The 17,131-nt window shown below is 27.8% G+C and overlaps 1 protein-coding gene across 1 annotated transcript; it reads right to left on the minus strand.

Annotated features, from left to right (window-relative positions):
• Window positions 1–13,700: 13,700 nt before the first annotated feature.
• Window positions 13,701–16,836, minus strand: CSD2 (copper/zinc superoxide dismutase 2). Its single transcript, XM_020375389.3, has 8 exons — window positions 16,591–16,836; window positions 16,298–16,359; window positions 16,186–16,225; window positions 15,980–16,075; window positions 15,871–15,902; window positions 15,393–15,468; window positions 15,017–15,070; window positions 13,701–14,191 (listed from the first exon to the last, which is right to left on the minus strand). Exons 1-8 carry the CDS (start codon window positions 16,742–16,744, stop codon window positions 14,166–14,168), a joined length of 540 nt encoding a protein of 179 aa, XP_020230978.1. The 5' UTR covers window positions 16,745–16,836; the 3' UTR covers window positions 13,701–14,165.
• Window positions 16,837–17,131: the final 295 nt, after the last annotated feature.

Raw genomic sequence — 17,131 nt, forward strand, 5'->3', positions numbered from 1 at the left:
TATATATATATGGGTAGTGAATGGACAACAAGAGGTTTGTTATGTTACAGTAGCTACTCCAAATTAGTCAGCCACCCAAAATCTTCCTTGCTTTTCCAACCTTGGAAGTGTTGCTAACAAGAAAAGTTGTTTCCCTTGCTTCACGCTCTGAAAACAGCGCGTGCTGACACGCTTCAATCATGACCACACTTTTTGCCCTTTCTTTCTGTTTTACACTGCTCTTTTTTTTCTTTTCTTTAAGGGTGGGAGTACTTTTTACGAAAGAATATTTTATTTTCCGCTAGTTTAGAGAGTATCGACACATTAACACTACTGCGTGCGTATGATTCATCAATGATTAAACATGCTTTGTATTTTGCAATTAATGTTCAAGTTGAATGAGAAGGAGCATGTCAATTGTGTGGTGTGTTATTATATCTTTGGAGTGATCAAAATTAATTATTGAAAGATAAGAGGTGGAAGTTTTAATTTAGGTGGTGCTTAAATGTTTTAAAAGCGTTATTTAGGTGAACTAAATTGAAGGGAGGGGTAAGATAACAGAAAAAGCAAAGGTGGCACGTTAAAACTTAAAAGCTAGCTAGCATGTCATTTAGTTGAGTTAGAAAGAAAAGTAGTGATTAGAGATCCGGGTGGCTTTCAAGCAAACACAACACTGGATCTCCTTTATAAGCAGTACTCCAACAAGAAAAGAAAAGGACATGAGTAGCATGTGATTAAGTATAGGATTCGGTTAAGGACTATGGAGTAAGAAGGGTATATGTAGCATACAAGTATGTGACATAAGCACTATAGGACGGTTCCTACTTTGATTAAATTGCTCACTTAGACTTCATCTTAATTATGCTTAAAGGTGTGTAATTCTATTGCCTTTTGGTTTTTAATTTGGACAAATGGGTGGTTTAATTTATCTATTCTATGTAATTAAGGAATGGTAATTGCATCTTGAATTGGGCACATGGATAGGATAATCTTGTCATTCAATATTCAAGCCTTTTCTATTTCTCAATAATATTATTAAAAAAAAACAACAACTTAATCTTCTGCTTAAAGGCATGTCGAGGATTGAGGTTGCAGCTAATCTGTCATAATTTATTGCAGAACCAACGTTAATAATGATTTCATGCCGAATGGGACTTTTGAAAGCTAATCAAATCATGGTTTAATTTTGTTAATTTGCAAAGAAGATTTGGTTTGAGTATCCATTGTGTAATATATACGAGCTTATTTTATTTTTTTCCCCTCTGATGTACACTTTTATTTTTCCCTGTAATTTTGTACTGCCGGTTTGAATTTTTTGTATGCATTTAAAAAAATCACTTGCTGATTAAAAAGCTAGTTATTAAACTTATTCTGTAAATGTAATTTTATTTTATTTAATAAAAAGCAAACTATTAATATAGATAATATAAATATATGTTAATAATATAACAATATTACATGATACTATCTGGTATCTAATGAAAGTTAAACAGTAATTATAGATTATTGGATGTATATATTAATGTGACGAAGTATGAAGTGACCATGAAAGAAAATTAAAAGCAAAAATGATGTGCATTTGGAATCAATCAACAGTGGTTAAGAGGGCAATTGGGCATATATATAGTTTTGATATTATTAGTATAGGTTAGAGACTCGAAGAAGGCCAAAGGTTGAAGTATTTCATTATAAGGGAGTGGTCCAGCAATATTGGTTTAATAAAATGTTAGTTACTGATTAAGTGGATCTCAAATCATTGACTTAATCGTCTTTACAAAGGCATGGTCCACTAGTTGGTGAGCAATATACTACCCAATATTAATGTGTAATACCATTGAAAAGTAGAATAACATGCACCACTAATGGCAACAACAGTGAAATGAAAATGTTCTTAGTTGGTAGATGTTTAGTTTCACTCCAGATGTTTATTAATTTATTTTTTTATAACCGTGATATAATTCTTTTTTATTAAATTAACTTCCTTAAAAAAAATAAAGTTATATCTTCGACCATACATACTTTTCTAATCAAATTAAAAATTAAATTTCAATTATCAATTAGAAGCATCGAATCATTGTATTTAATATATTTATAATTTATTATAATATGATAAAATAATATTTAATCAATAAAAATTATGTTTTATGAACATAAATTAATTTTTAGTTATAATTTTAGTATACATATCCCATGAACTATGTTAGAGAAAAAAATTAATCTACTATAAATCAAATAGTTTATGTACCATGACTCTAATACTATTGTCTAGTGGTGTCTAGTGGCATCGACTGAGAAGACCCATTTCACTTTTGATATTATTACTGGTCTACTAGTTAGTAGTTAACATCTTTCATTTGGTGAGGAGGTAAATTTTTTGCTGACATAGATCTAAAGTTGACCATTATCTGGTTCATTTATGGTTGACCCACATCTTACGATGATGCTATAGCTTATTGAACTCTAATTAATTTGCAGTTGCTAAAAGATCAAGCAAGTTGGTTGGATCAAATTAATTCTTTCATTTGTAAATGTATTTAAAGTTTATTGCATTTGAACTCTTTCCTAATTACATGACAAGATAGTAGAAAATTAAAGTTAGTATAATGATCACAAAGAAAGAAGTTGAAATAGTAGAAGTGAGAGGAGTTAAATTTGATTCTCCTTGTGTCGTTATAATATTTTCTATGAATAAAAAAGAAATTAACAAAAAAGTATGAATTGGTGTTCATATGATATGAGCCTAAATTAATAATTAATTGTGAGTCATAAAATATTATGTAGATTATATTCATAGAAAAAAATGACAATAATATTCTTATAAATAGATAAAAAAATTGTTATTAACTATAATATACCGTTAAATCATTACAAGAAAGAAAGTCTTTGATACTTACGGTTTATAATGTTAAATTAACTTTAATATTGTTATTATAGTTTTTGTTTAATAAAAATTAAATTGTTAATATGAATATTATAATGTTTTAAGGTTCATCTTAAATTAATATAAAAATATAAATAAAATTTAACTAAAGATTATTTCTATGAAAGATAAAACTCGGATTACATTATATTAATAGTGTAATTTCAATTTTTCTTATTAAATATTACCAGCACATCAAATGTTAATATAATGCTTTGTACTGTTAGTGTATATTGCTTATATTAAAATATTAATTTCCATTAAACAATATTTTATTTGTTAATAAATAACATTTTTTTTAACAATAATCTTGATTGTTTGTCATAAAATAGACGCATGTCTGCACAGAATAAATTGTGTCTATAGAAAAGAAGCAAATCTTCACATATGCCTTTGATTTTCAATTCTTGCTGGGTTAATTAGGATATCAATTAATACCTGTCGCCAAGAATAATACTCCAAAAATTCAAGTACTTGGAATTTTGAAACCAAGTCCCAATTAAGTTAAGAGTTAATCCCCAAAAAAAAAGAATCCCAATGAGTTACTTGCACATTTCTTAGTAGCTATGCAATACATTGATTATATATGTCCAAACAAAGAAACTGGGTTATTATAAATATAAATATAAAATCGACCACCAAATGGTCAAGTACAATGTCTAATTAAAAAAAGTAAAATAGGTGACTGAACCAAACTCTTGTGAAAAGTTCGAAGAAGCTTCATGTCTGGTTTAGGAGGGGAGCAATCAAAGGTAAATAGAAATTGATTTGATAAGAAGTATGAAAAAATAAAGTAAAATTTATAGTTTATTAATAGTATAATTAAGTGAGAAATAATGAAAAGTTAATATTTTAAAATTGTATTTTATGTAATTAAATTTTTATGTAAAGATAAATAATGTACACAATTAATATTTTATTTTTCCCTCTATATTTAGGTTTGTTTCTTTGTATCTTTTATGTTGTATGAACATGCATTATTCATTTTATCATAATGCATTATTCATACTAGTATAAGTTACAGAGGCATAAAAAAAAAACAAAAGAAATAAAGAGTTGGAGGGCATAAAAAACAAAAGAAATAAAGAGTTGGAAGTTTTTTTTTTCTTTTTTATTTTTCCTATTCTACGATAATCCCTTCATATTACAGGATAATATTTTTAACTCATGGACCCACCTTCATTTCCACATAAATACCCACAAATTCACCCTCCCAAACACAATTGTTTTTCCTAAATACCCTCTAATTCATTTCTCCTCAAATATTCTCTAAATTCACTCTCCCAAGCAAAGTGTAAAAGAAAAGAAAGAATAGAAAGTCTTTTTATTATTATTTATATATATATATATATATATTGTTAAGTTGTATAAAAATGAAAGGGAAGAATATATTATAATAATAATAATAATAATAATAATAATAAAAAGAGGATGTATAATAAATAAATGTATTCTTATTTTTTTTATTCACATATTCTTTCACTTAAGGTGAATTAAGTAACTTAACTCACTTATAACTCAACAAATTCATTTGTTGATAGATAACATTAGTTTATAAGTATTGCCCACATAATATCCTAAATTTTATAATTAATGATTAATCTATACTCATAAAATATAACTTCTATTAGTAAGTATTATTTTAACACAATCAAATTAATATCTTAACACCTATATGAAGACAAAACTAGTTAGAGTTCATATATTTTATAATACTATATATTTATAACAAGATTTTTATATATGATAAACTTGGGTGCTATCACTCCACCATATAGAGATTAAAAAGAAAATCAACAAAAAAAATTGATACTATAAACACAAAAATAAAAGGAAAAAAATAAAAAAAATTACATATTAAAGTAATAGGTGAAGGAAGATAACAAGTAAAATATAAATTATTTATGAACTAATAAAAGACTCATAAAATTCATAAAAAATTAAATTGAAATCATTGAAAACACATAATTCATTCTTCAATTTTAAAAACCTTCTATACTAACTTACATACAAGATTAAGAGGATTAATTTAATTATTTTTTAACTTTCAAATGACATTTAAAAATTTTCACAGTATACAATGGATTAAAAGTTCAAACCATTTTTTTATTATTTTAAATTCTTCCTTTCTGGGGAGGACAAATTTTTTCTGAAACATTTATTTTCTGATACATGCATTTGTACCACCACTAAATCGGAAAATGAGCACCCTCCTTGTGGAGTGATGCAGCAGCATAGCATAGGTAAGTGGAATGCATTTGCAAATTGCAGCAGCCAGCAGAAGGTTCAATGCACAGTGCTGAATAATTAAAAAGAATATACATTATAAGTCAGATTCTTAGCGTAGCAAATTAAATGAGGTAAGTTGTTTTGTGCGAGGCACGTAACGTAAGGATTGGATACTGCCATAACCTGCTAGTGACATTTTCTTATTTCTTTTATCTGCTTCCTCTGCTCTCCACCATTTCCTTTTGAAAAAGAAAAAGAAAATATTAATTAGTGGAAGAAGAAAAAAACAAAGCAAGAAAGGGATTAGAAGAAGGGAAAGTACACACACCACTCTCCCTTATCCCTTCGCTGCACTCAACTTGAGATCACATGTCTCACTATGCACCCTTTTCATCCTAAGACCATGCACTTCGCCGTAAGTTGAAAACTTTCGGTGACCAACACTAAATTCATATTTTATGGTCACTATATTTTATTTATATGTTTTAATAATTAATGTAAAATTTTAGTAATAAATATTTTTATGTTAAAAGTTGAATATTTCGAATATAAAATTTATAGATTGAAAAAAGTTTAATAGTTACTAGTCTAACAAGATTAACAAGTGATAACCCTTACTACTATACTATATTGAAAAAGTAAATTTGAGATTAATTTAACCTTATAAAATCGACTTATAAAATAAAAGTAGTCTTCAATATAATTTATCATAGTTTTATTTTTAACTAATGTGTAACTTAAATATTTTTCTAAATACATTTGCTCACATCTAACATTATTAGATTTAAGATTGTATAAATAGTAGGTGACTTTATATGTGTGTGTATATATATAGTGACTCTAATATCATCTTAAAATATCAAGTTTCACTCAATACTACATAATCAATTTAAAATTAAATTAATAATTTTTTATCACTTGTTTGTGTTTAAATAAGGAATTTAAATGAGATAGTTCATTTTTTTTTATGAATTTCAAATATAAATATTTTATTTGAATAAAGAATTTATAAAAAAATTAAATTCAAACATTTATAAATTTTTTTAAAATAGTAGAATTTCAAATTCTTAAAAAAAAAAAACAATTTGGAAATTTTCATATTTTTGTTTTCTTATCTCACTTATATATGTTTTATATATCTCTCTCCTAACTCTTAATTATTAAATATTCAAAAATATTTTTAAAATTATTAAATATTATCTAATATTAATTTTTAAAATCATTAATTATTTAAAAATTAGCTAATATTTTTATAAAATTTAATCTTAAAATTTCATTATATATATAATCAATTTTACCCATAATATTCAAACTAAGAATTTAAAGTTTAATAAATTTGAGTTAACTCATTCAAATAAATTTTTTTAAAAATAATAAAAATTAAAATTAAAATAATTTAAATTTCAAAATTCTAAAAACATTTTTTTATCGAAACACTCCTTTATATATTTTATATCAGTGATATCACTGGTATGTGAAATTTCTAATATAGTGGTGAGTCAAACCCATATTTGTTTCTTGTCTAAGCATTTTGTTTCTTCTCTATAAGAGTAAAAAGAAATTTAGAATCCGTCAAATGAAAATACAATAAGCTTGTCAATTAAGACAAAATAAAAAAAGATGGGCCATATTTGCATCTTACGTATGATGATATATCGTGCTATCCTCCTATTTACCTTAATGAGATGACAATGACAGCTCGATTGTCAAAGAGTGAGTTCTCACTTTCAGAAGTAGAGAAAGAGAGAGCAAAAGGGACACCTCCTATAGGTTACAAATAAATAAATTCAGGTCTTCATTTTATCTAATATCCACAATTTGTAAAATAAAGAAGAGAATAATAATTTGATGAACACGCTCCTGAGAGCAAGTGGGGACTGTTTCAGTTTATGACATGTGCCCTTCATAATAACATAATTTCTCAAACATAATATGTATAAAATAAAAAAAATTGGTGACAGAAATTAAATTTACTTGAATAATTTTTACGTCTAAATAAATATATTTAAGTGATATGAGGTAGAGTAGAAACAGTAGATATGACACACACTAGACAAGCAATGAAAGTAGTGGACTTAATACTCCAACTCCACTTTAAAAGTTCACACGTCACTGAGAGGGAGAAGCTTGTGAACCACTCGTAAGAAAAACCAAGTTGGTTGTAGCAGAAGCACCTAATATAATATATATGTGTGTATGTGATGATATATGACAAGCACATTTTTTTTTCTTCTTTATTTTTCTTTGGTCGGCAGTGAACGAAATATAGATCTTTTGAAAACAAAAAATGAATTTGGTTTGTTACTGTGACAAACGCAAGAAGGTGATAGGCTCAAAAACAAGCCACTTGATCTTTTTTCTTTTTCTTTTTTTGGGAAAAATACCCACTTCACTAGCATAATTTTCAACTTTTCTGTGGGATAACCAAGAAAGATGCTTTTTTTTGCTAGTTGCATTAGAGAATGGTCTTCAAATAATTCTGAGCTCTCGTGGAAGAAGATGCTTCCCTTATTTTTCTTTTCCTCTTATTATGACACTCGAGAAATTGTTGTGCTAATAATTTGTTAGGTTCCGGATATATTTGTATCATGATATGGGATAGGTGTGAGAAATTAAATATTTAAAATAAACATATAATACCGATAGAGTGAATAATTATAGCGTGTTTATTTATAATTATATTCAATTTGAGCAAAATTATCTCCTAAAGATACATATGGTCTTATCAAAAAATAATGTTAAAAATAGAATATCAAGAGCTTGATATTTGATTTCATAGTCATTGATTATTGTTTATGAAAAATGATATAGTTAAATCATTTTTAACTTTTAAAATTTCTAATTTCTAAATTATTTTTATTTTATCATTATTATTTAAGAATCAACTTTTGTTGTCCACGGATGAGAATACTGAACTCCAATACATTACCTTAAATGACTTATCTCAGTATTTATAAAAAGGATAATAAGATTATAATTAATTTTAAAATGTTTGATAATTAAAATTAATTAAAACTATAACAGAAATTATTATATATCATTAAAATCGATATTAATTAGGTTTTAAATTTTATAATTAATAAAATAATTATTTTGAATTTAAATTTAAATTTAAAATAATTTTGTGAATAAATTAACCTTTTGAAATATATCAAAATATATAACAATCATCACTTATTTCAAAAGGTTTAACAATAAATTATGTGTTCTCATATAAGATGTAAAACTTGAGACACAATGTGTATTAGAGATTATTGTGCTTTTAAGCCATGCATGCAACCGTGAGTGTTATAGAGATCGAGATCTCACCGAAATCGCATGCAAGTAGCCTTACTTGATACTCATATAGGTGATTTTAATTTATACATCACCCATAAGAGATATGAAATCATTAAAATATTTATAAGAGGTCAAACTTTTTCATAATTACATATAACTTGACTATAAAGACTATCCTCTTATTAATGCAACTTTAGTACTTTTTCATATCATAGTAAGAGATTAAAAAATTAAAATTAATTAAAATCAATTTTAGTGCAAACAAAACTAACAAGTGATTTGTTTTTTCATTTTTCATAGAATCTCCAATCACAAAGGTTGGGTTACATCATTGTTTGTTTTTGAGTGACTTTAGTAAAATCTTAAATCCTAAACACTAAATCTTAAACCCTAAATTGTAATAAAATCTCATTCTCCTCAATGTTTATAAGTGACTCTCAATGTTTTATAAATAATATATTTCCTGAGGTTTAAAGTCAAAAGATCATACTAATCCATTATTAACTACACATAATAATATTGGTTTTAAGATGATTCCCATTTCATTCTTGAGAACCAATAGTTTAGTGGCATACTAATAATTAATTCTTCTCACCATAAAAAAATCTCAAGAATTAATTACTTACATTATTTTTCATATAAAATCTTGTAATAATTCTTATTACCATTGAAAAATTCTCAAATGTTAATCGCTTACATCATCCTCTAAATGATATCTCATGTTTATTTTCTTCATTTCATCACCACACTTTATATTTTCTCATAAAGAAACTTTAATTCAAAAAATATATAATTTTTCTGAATGATATGCATAACACAAATATTTAAAAGAAGGCATATATATATATATATATATATATATATATATATATATAATATATATAGGGAGCATATCAAGTGAGAAAGAATTTATTATGAGAGATGAAAGAGTTAAAATATAACCCTTAGATTAATCAAGTGAGAGAAAATTTGGAGTTTAATCAAGTGAGAGGAAATTAATCTAAGGGTTATATTTTAACCTTCTCATCTCTCATAATAAATTCCCTCTCACTTGATATCCTCTATATATATATATATATATATATATATGCTTCTAACTTTTTATATACTCTAATATTTGTTCAAATAATAAAAAGTAAGCATATCAAACATATAACTCTATGTAAGAAACATAATTCACAACCAGGAATTAATAGAGTATAACCCCACAACAAGCCACGTTCAACTATCATTCATGCATCAAAATTTGTTCCCAAAAAAACAAAACATGAGTTTAAAGAAGGATACAATTTGGATCTTAAACATCCAGATATAACTCATCTACTAGCTTTCCTTGCATTCCAAAACTTTTAAACCTTATATATGAACGGACAAATTCTACGTGGCAATCATAGGATTAAATGTCTCACACATTATTATTATTAATTAATTCGATGGAAAATTATTTATTCTCGTTAACATATTTATGGTTAGGCCTATAAATTATTCCATAAATTAATTAACCCATCCAGTCAGTTCTTTTAATATATTTGATATTATTTTTTTAAAAAAATGATAACATAACTTCGGCCAAGGTTCAACAATCGCAAGGTAAAACACTCGGAATTTTTCGGTAACACGCTCTCCATCCATACTTTCCTCTCTCTCATTGAAGATAGAAGAGGCATGACCCGATAACCACTACCTCGTGCCTTGTGCACTAATTGAATATGTATAATCCCACAATCAATGTCTCACACATCCAGCACATTTTTACCTTGGAAGCTTCAGATGATTTGCACATTTCCATGAAGAATAAAAGTCTTTTTGATTGTTGTTCATGTATGTTGGGAGTATGAAATAAGACGTACAATATCTTAAAGGACTTTCCTACACGTGTGGATTAGACTCTACACAAATTTCCTAGACACAAGATTTTTCGGGTACTAAACTTAAAGATGCATAATTGACAAATTTTTAACCGAGAAAATAGAGAATAAAGAAGAGAGCATGCATTGTTCTAAAGGACCGCACAAGTACACTACATTGTGTAAAGAAGATAAAAAATGGACTCTTTAAATTTTCTCGGGACTAGATTAAGACAAAGTTTTAACCTAATAAGAAGAGAGAATAGAAAAGAGAGAAGTGTTTTTACTCCTACTCATTCTCAATATTTATAGAAGAAGATATTCACTATGATAATAATTAATCACAAATATTAAAATAATTAATTTTAAAATATTAGATAATTAAAATTAATTAAAACTACAACAATTACATTATTATATTTTATTAAAATCAATATTAATTAGATTTTAAAACTTGTAATTAATAAAATAATTGTTTAAAATTTAAATTCAAAATAATTTCATAAATAAATTAACCTTTTGAAATATGTCAAAATATACAATAACATGTATATATAAAACACAAATAATTTCTTTTAGGAGCTTTTCTTAAATGAGGGAGTTTGTAAGAATTTTTTTAATTTCACATTTAATTCAATTTTTATTTATTATAATTATTTATAAATCAAATTTTAATATTTTAAAATTATCAATAAATAAAAGTAACCTTCAGATACAATATAAATTAGTTATTATAATCTAAAATATAATTTATATATTTAAAATATCTATTTATTTGAATTTTAAATATAATTTATATATCCAAACATAATATTTATTTATATACATAATTTATTTTAACTTTTAGTCATATATAATACAAAATTAATATATGTATTGTACAAGCTAAAAATACTAATTAGTTATAATGCTTATGTTCATTAAAACTTTACATTAAAATTTCAAATAAAGAATTATACTGAATTATTTTACTCAAATATAAAACTTAAAATATAAAAAATTGTTTATTTAGATAAAATATCTTTAAAAGTAAACAATAATTGAAACAATTAAATTTTCATACGTTTCAAATTTCTTAAAATTTTAAAACACTCCATTCGAGCACTATCCAACTTGCAATAAAAGATAAAGTTAAATTTTTTTATAAAGTATGATATGGTTGATAAATAAATTATTATGGAAACATATATCTTCTGATGTTTGATTTCTGAATTCATATTTAAACATTAATTCCTTGAAATGAATTTCAATACTCGAGTTGTTAGCTTTTAGCCTAAGGATGTCTAAATTATATATAAAAGGAAATAAAAAGAAGACAAAGTTAAAATTAGTTGTAGTAGAGGAAGAGCAATTAGTTTGGCAATGCTTATTTTATAAGGCATGAAGAATGGCAAAGGAAACCAGTAAACCTAATACTCACTCCATTTCATGACGGTAAAGACAAGGCTGTTTGTTGCAACTAAGCATGAAACACTCCACTTTTACATTATAACAACACAACACAAATACTCTCTCCACTCATCTTTGTTTTATTCAATATTTTGGTTGGTAGCTAGTGAAGCAACTCGTTTTGACAAACACAATCTTAATTTAATAGATTCTATATAACCAGCCATATCTCTACAGTTTCCATTCATCAGCCTAAACATTTATAAAAATAATTAAAAAAAGTAAAATAATAATCCCTTTACTGATATATAAAAGAAATTTCTAAGATTGATATCTATTTTTAATTGACCAAAATATTAATAGTCAAAAGATATTTAAAAATATACGCAGTGTAGAACTTTTTTTTACAGTCATCTGATTACAAAATATATTATATAAGTTTGTTGATTTTAGTCTTTAAGTCCCATCAAAATTAATTAACAAATGTAAAATCTTTTACACTTTTCCAACAGTATTCCATTAAGTTATGAGCAGCTATTGCAATTAAACTTTCTTTGGATTAGCATTGTTTTCCTTTCTCTATCTAAAATTGTTCAAGATACTTGTTCTTGTCTAATTGACACTCAGCAGAATAAAGACAGTGTCTCACACAACCACTTCGGGCAGTTAGGCACACAATAATAACAAGGGAAAACTGAAACCAAAGAAAAAAAGTTTCAATCCATCAACTATAGAGTATTGAATGGTGGAGGTTATGATATATATGAATAAAATTAATTAAATGAAAGTAATTGCAGAATTGGAGACTCACGGGTCAGCAAATGAAAGTATGAAACCTTTAATTTGTTTGAACGAAAATGACTCAGTGCCGACTCAACCTTATGTTAGGTTCACACTGCTTCCAGATAACACAACTATTTCACTCCCTTAGCTACTATACACTTTAATTTCTCACGCCTACCTCGTGAACAAATATTTTCACCACAAAACATAACCATATTTTTTACCATAATATGCACAAGGTTGAGGTTAGGTGGCATCACATGTATTTGTTCTTTTCAAACTTTGTGAATGCAAAATTAAATTAGCACAAAAGGAAGAGTTACAGTTACTGCTGGGTGTATTCACTGGTAGATACCTAATTGTAGGTTGCTTCTGTTCTAAGCTCAACTGCTAACTACTGCAAGTTGTTACTTGCGAAAGAAGTGGTGACTCATAATTAATAATGGAAAAAGGAGTTAGCTGAAACTTTCAAAGCCACATTATTTCATTATTATGCTAACAGAAGCATTCTTAAGCCACAAAATCGACGGTTCTTCAGCAAAAGTATATAATATAGAAAGTATACAATCCACATGTACATTTAATTATGTATAGGGAAAGTTAGGTGCGTGGGGGCTGAAAGTGCTACTTGCCTTGTGGATAATACATTTGAATTATGTTTCCTTTTTTTTTTCCCCCTCAGTTTCTTGCATATGTTTCTCATCTCATATCTCCTTTGACATGACATTTTCATGCAAGACCATCACATACACACGAATCATGAAGTATTAAATCAAAATTAAGTTTGGTTAGGCATGTTAACTAAACATCACAGAGACCAACTTGATAATTTTCCAGTCTGGGGCATGTTGTAAAACGGATGACTCTACAATACATCAATCAACCATTATGATATGAAGCCAACACGAATACACATAATAGTGGCAGCAGGAACACTCGGGAAAACTTTAGAAAATGGATTGCGTATTGGATAGTTCTCTAGAAGAATTGGAAATGGCAATACCATGATTAGAGAAGTTTTGTATAAGTCTTAAATTGGTGGCAGTGTGCCCATAAGATTATTTTTTTATGGGCTTCACAAAAAAGTTTGTTTTGGCATAGGCCTGTTTGTGCTATGAAAGCCAACCCATTATGCTAAAATTGAGTCCACACTCCTGGTGGACAAGGCCAGTACAGGCCTCAATATCATACCGCTTTGTCTTGTGAAATATACTAGAATGATTCCTCAGAATGTGTACTGCTTTCCCCATTACCTTCCCTTTGACATCAAAATATTGCAAAAAAAAAAAACACTCTAGGAATCATTTATGTACCAAGAACTATTATTTGTATAACAAATTTTACAATAAAGAGAAAAAAACTAATGAGAGAAAATTGAAAAGCTTGGGGCTTTGAGCACATCCCTGCACTCACTGTTGCACCCTTATAGCTAAGCTGTCACACAAGCCAAACTCTACAGAAGCCATTTTCTATACATGCAATATAGTGTCACTCTCGGTAAACATCAGTCTATAAAAACATGGTGAAAATACTGAAGTACCAACATTTAACACTAGGTTTATTCACAAGAAATTCATCAGAAGTATAATTTTATTGAGATAAATCTCTGGTGCCTCAGCCTTCACGATTCCATTTAGCATTCATCTTTAGAAGGATGTCATGTTTCAGAGCTTACATGGGTAAATTGATGAAAGCAAAAAACAGATAAAACACAACTGCTCCAAAAACATTTGTTGCATTTACACTGGAGTCAAACCAACCACACCTGCAAACAAGAAAGCCAAACAGGGATGTTATTAACAATTTAACAAGGAGAAGCATTAAGCTTATAATACAGAGATTTACTAAATTCAGACAATTGCAGACATCCAAAATAAGCAGCAATTTTCTGAATTAGATTATGAAATGAGATTTTCCATGCCTCGGAGAAGATAATCATCTATAAGCAGACAAAGATTATCCACACCAAATCTTAGGTGAAGACTCTATGCAAATTTAATTGAGATTTAAGAGTTTAATTTCTAAATAACTCTTCTTTTTAAAAGGAACGAGTAAAAGGGAACTTGATATATATTCATCTTACTTTTATTGAACACTCCCATAGTCACATATCTATATCATACTGCAAGTCTCTAATATCATAGGTAGATAGATGTTTTTTATCAAGACCTCTAGCCATCTCTCTACATCCAATATGAGAATGTACTAATACACACACACACAGATATACACATATATATATATATATGAAGAATTCACTTACTCTAAGAGTAAATTTATCTAGACATACTCCACTAAAAAATATGTGTTATACCAGGACCCAATTTATTTAGTAGAGTGGTATGCACAACTGACTTTTGAAAATCACATATTAGTTTTAATCATATAGGCACCATGCATATTTTTTGGAAACATTTTTTGAGTCATTGGGCATTCTATCAAAGGAATAAAATTAGTATCAAGGTTATAGAAATTTAGTCATCCTTAACATTAAAGCAAAAAGTGAATCAAATAAGATATAATCATATCTGAATGGATGGATTGATGAATTTAGAAAGAACAGAATTATTATTATTATTTTTTTTCATACCACATGCCAATCTTCCACCAGCATTTCCAGTGCTCAAACTAAGTTCCTGCCCGCCTACAAAAATATAAGCAAATACAAATGAGAGTAAAGTAAAATGCTTCAATAATGATTGAACACGAATGAAATCTACTATACAAGTCCAAAATTGCAGTATTATGAGATATAAAATGATAGCTGGAATAGGAAAAATCAATCTCATGTTCATGTCATGACATTCTTCCTCTGTTATAAGCATGCATCATTTGCACATTCATCTCCTGTTTAATTGGCTAAAATAGAAGTGCTGAAACTTGTAACAGTGATTTTCTCCGTAGACTATAGCAGAGTTGTAAGCAAACATAAATATACATTCAAAAAGTTATTGCTTGGAGCTAACCCTTTCCAAGGTCATCCTCAAGCTCATGAACAACAAAGGCCCTTCCAACTACTGAATTAGGTCCAATGAGTGGTATCTGCACATTTTAGGCACAAACACCTCATTAATCTAACAAATACAATAGAACAAATTATATTTACACCCTCTATGATTTCTTCGAAATTCACGTTACCTACAGTAATCCCTTCATAGGGATGCAAGATGTAATGTGTTTCTTGGGTAATAATAGGGTGTCAATATAATATATTTCAAACAATTAAGGGAGTTATTGGAAAGTTAATAAGGCAGAGATAGTGTGAATTTTGAAAAAAAAAAACAAAACAAGCACACACTCACATGGGCTGCCAATTGTAATTTGTTCAATACAACCAAAAAAGAAACCATAGTTCTTAAAAGTATGAGCTGAAATTCAGACCCGCAGACATAAAGAGCAAGGGTTGTACTGCACAACATGATGATATCAAAACAGAAGGAGCACCTGATTGTCGACAATTGTTGCTTCTGCAACTCCTGTACTTCAAAAATAGCAAAATGAGGGTATGTATGGATGATAGTATTAAATAGCATTCCAAAGAAAGAGACATTACCATCAGCATTAGCAACTATGTTTCCCAGGTCACCCGCATGGCGAATTTCATCCTTTGGAGCACCATGTGTGAGTTTATTAGGATTGAAATGTGGTCCTAAATATTACATACAATATTTGAATCGAAGAAACAATTAGTCTTGTCGACTTCATCAACGATAGTATATGTGAAAGGTGACTAAAAATAGGAAGTAACCAAGGCCTTACCAGTTGATATGCAGCCATTTGTTATATCACCGTACTCATGCTGCATGAGGAAATAACACAAGTTAGAACAGAAAAGTGATGCGACATAACAAGAGCTGCAATTGATACTGACGAGGTGAAAACCATGAGGGCCAGGAGTAAGACCCGAAACACGAACATTAACCGTTGTTGCGCCTACACACATCACATAGCATAACACGGTGAGAAGGCAACAAAGAAAGTATTAATTTTTCAGAAATACTTTTTTTTTTTTTTTTTTTTTTCCGGTGTACCAAAACTGCCAAAATTAGTAAGAGTTATAACTTATAAAAAGTTTATTTAAAATTTTCTTAATTAATTTCTAGTATAAAGTGAGTTTGGGAAGTTTATGAAAGACATTAAGGTTGAGAGGGGAAGAGAATGAACCGTTTTGTTGTTGGGTTAACGTGACAAGGCCTTGGACGGAAGAGTTGCCCTTGAGAACTGCTACGGCTTTGTTGGTAGCGGCAGGAACAGGAAGAGCTATGGAAAAAAGAGGAGCTTGGAGTGAGAGAGCCATGGCCGCCAATGCTGCTTCCATTGTCAACTGTCAACTCACTGCTCACTACTGACTAAGGCTAAGCTATCTGTTTCCTCTGCCACTCTTTTTACGCACGGATGAAATCAATTTACGGCCTAGTTTTTAAATTTGCTTTTCTTATATACCACTAGGTTCATTATATTTATTTTTATCCAAGGATTTTGGTACATCATGACTTTAAAATATACATATTTTAAAATAAGTAACTGTATTAAGATTTTAAGCTTTTTTTAATAATGACATCTATTTAAAGTTTAAATGTTTTAATCATTTTGTAACCTCAATTGATTGATTATTTAATTTTTATTAATATTTTAGAATATATAATGTATAAATTAAATATTTATTATATATAACTCAAATGTATAAAAAATTATATATATAAAT

The sequence above is a fragment of the Cajanus cajan genome, chromosome 10, assembly GCF_000230855.2.
Source record: "Cajanus cajan strain Asha chromosome 10, NIPB_CcT2T_4, whole genome shotgun sequence".
In the NCBI taxonomy this organism is placed as follows: Eukaryota; Viridiplantae; Streptophyta; class Magnoliopsida; order Fabales; family Fabaceae; genus Cajanus; species Cajanus cajan.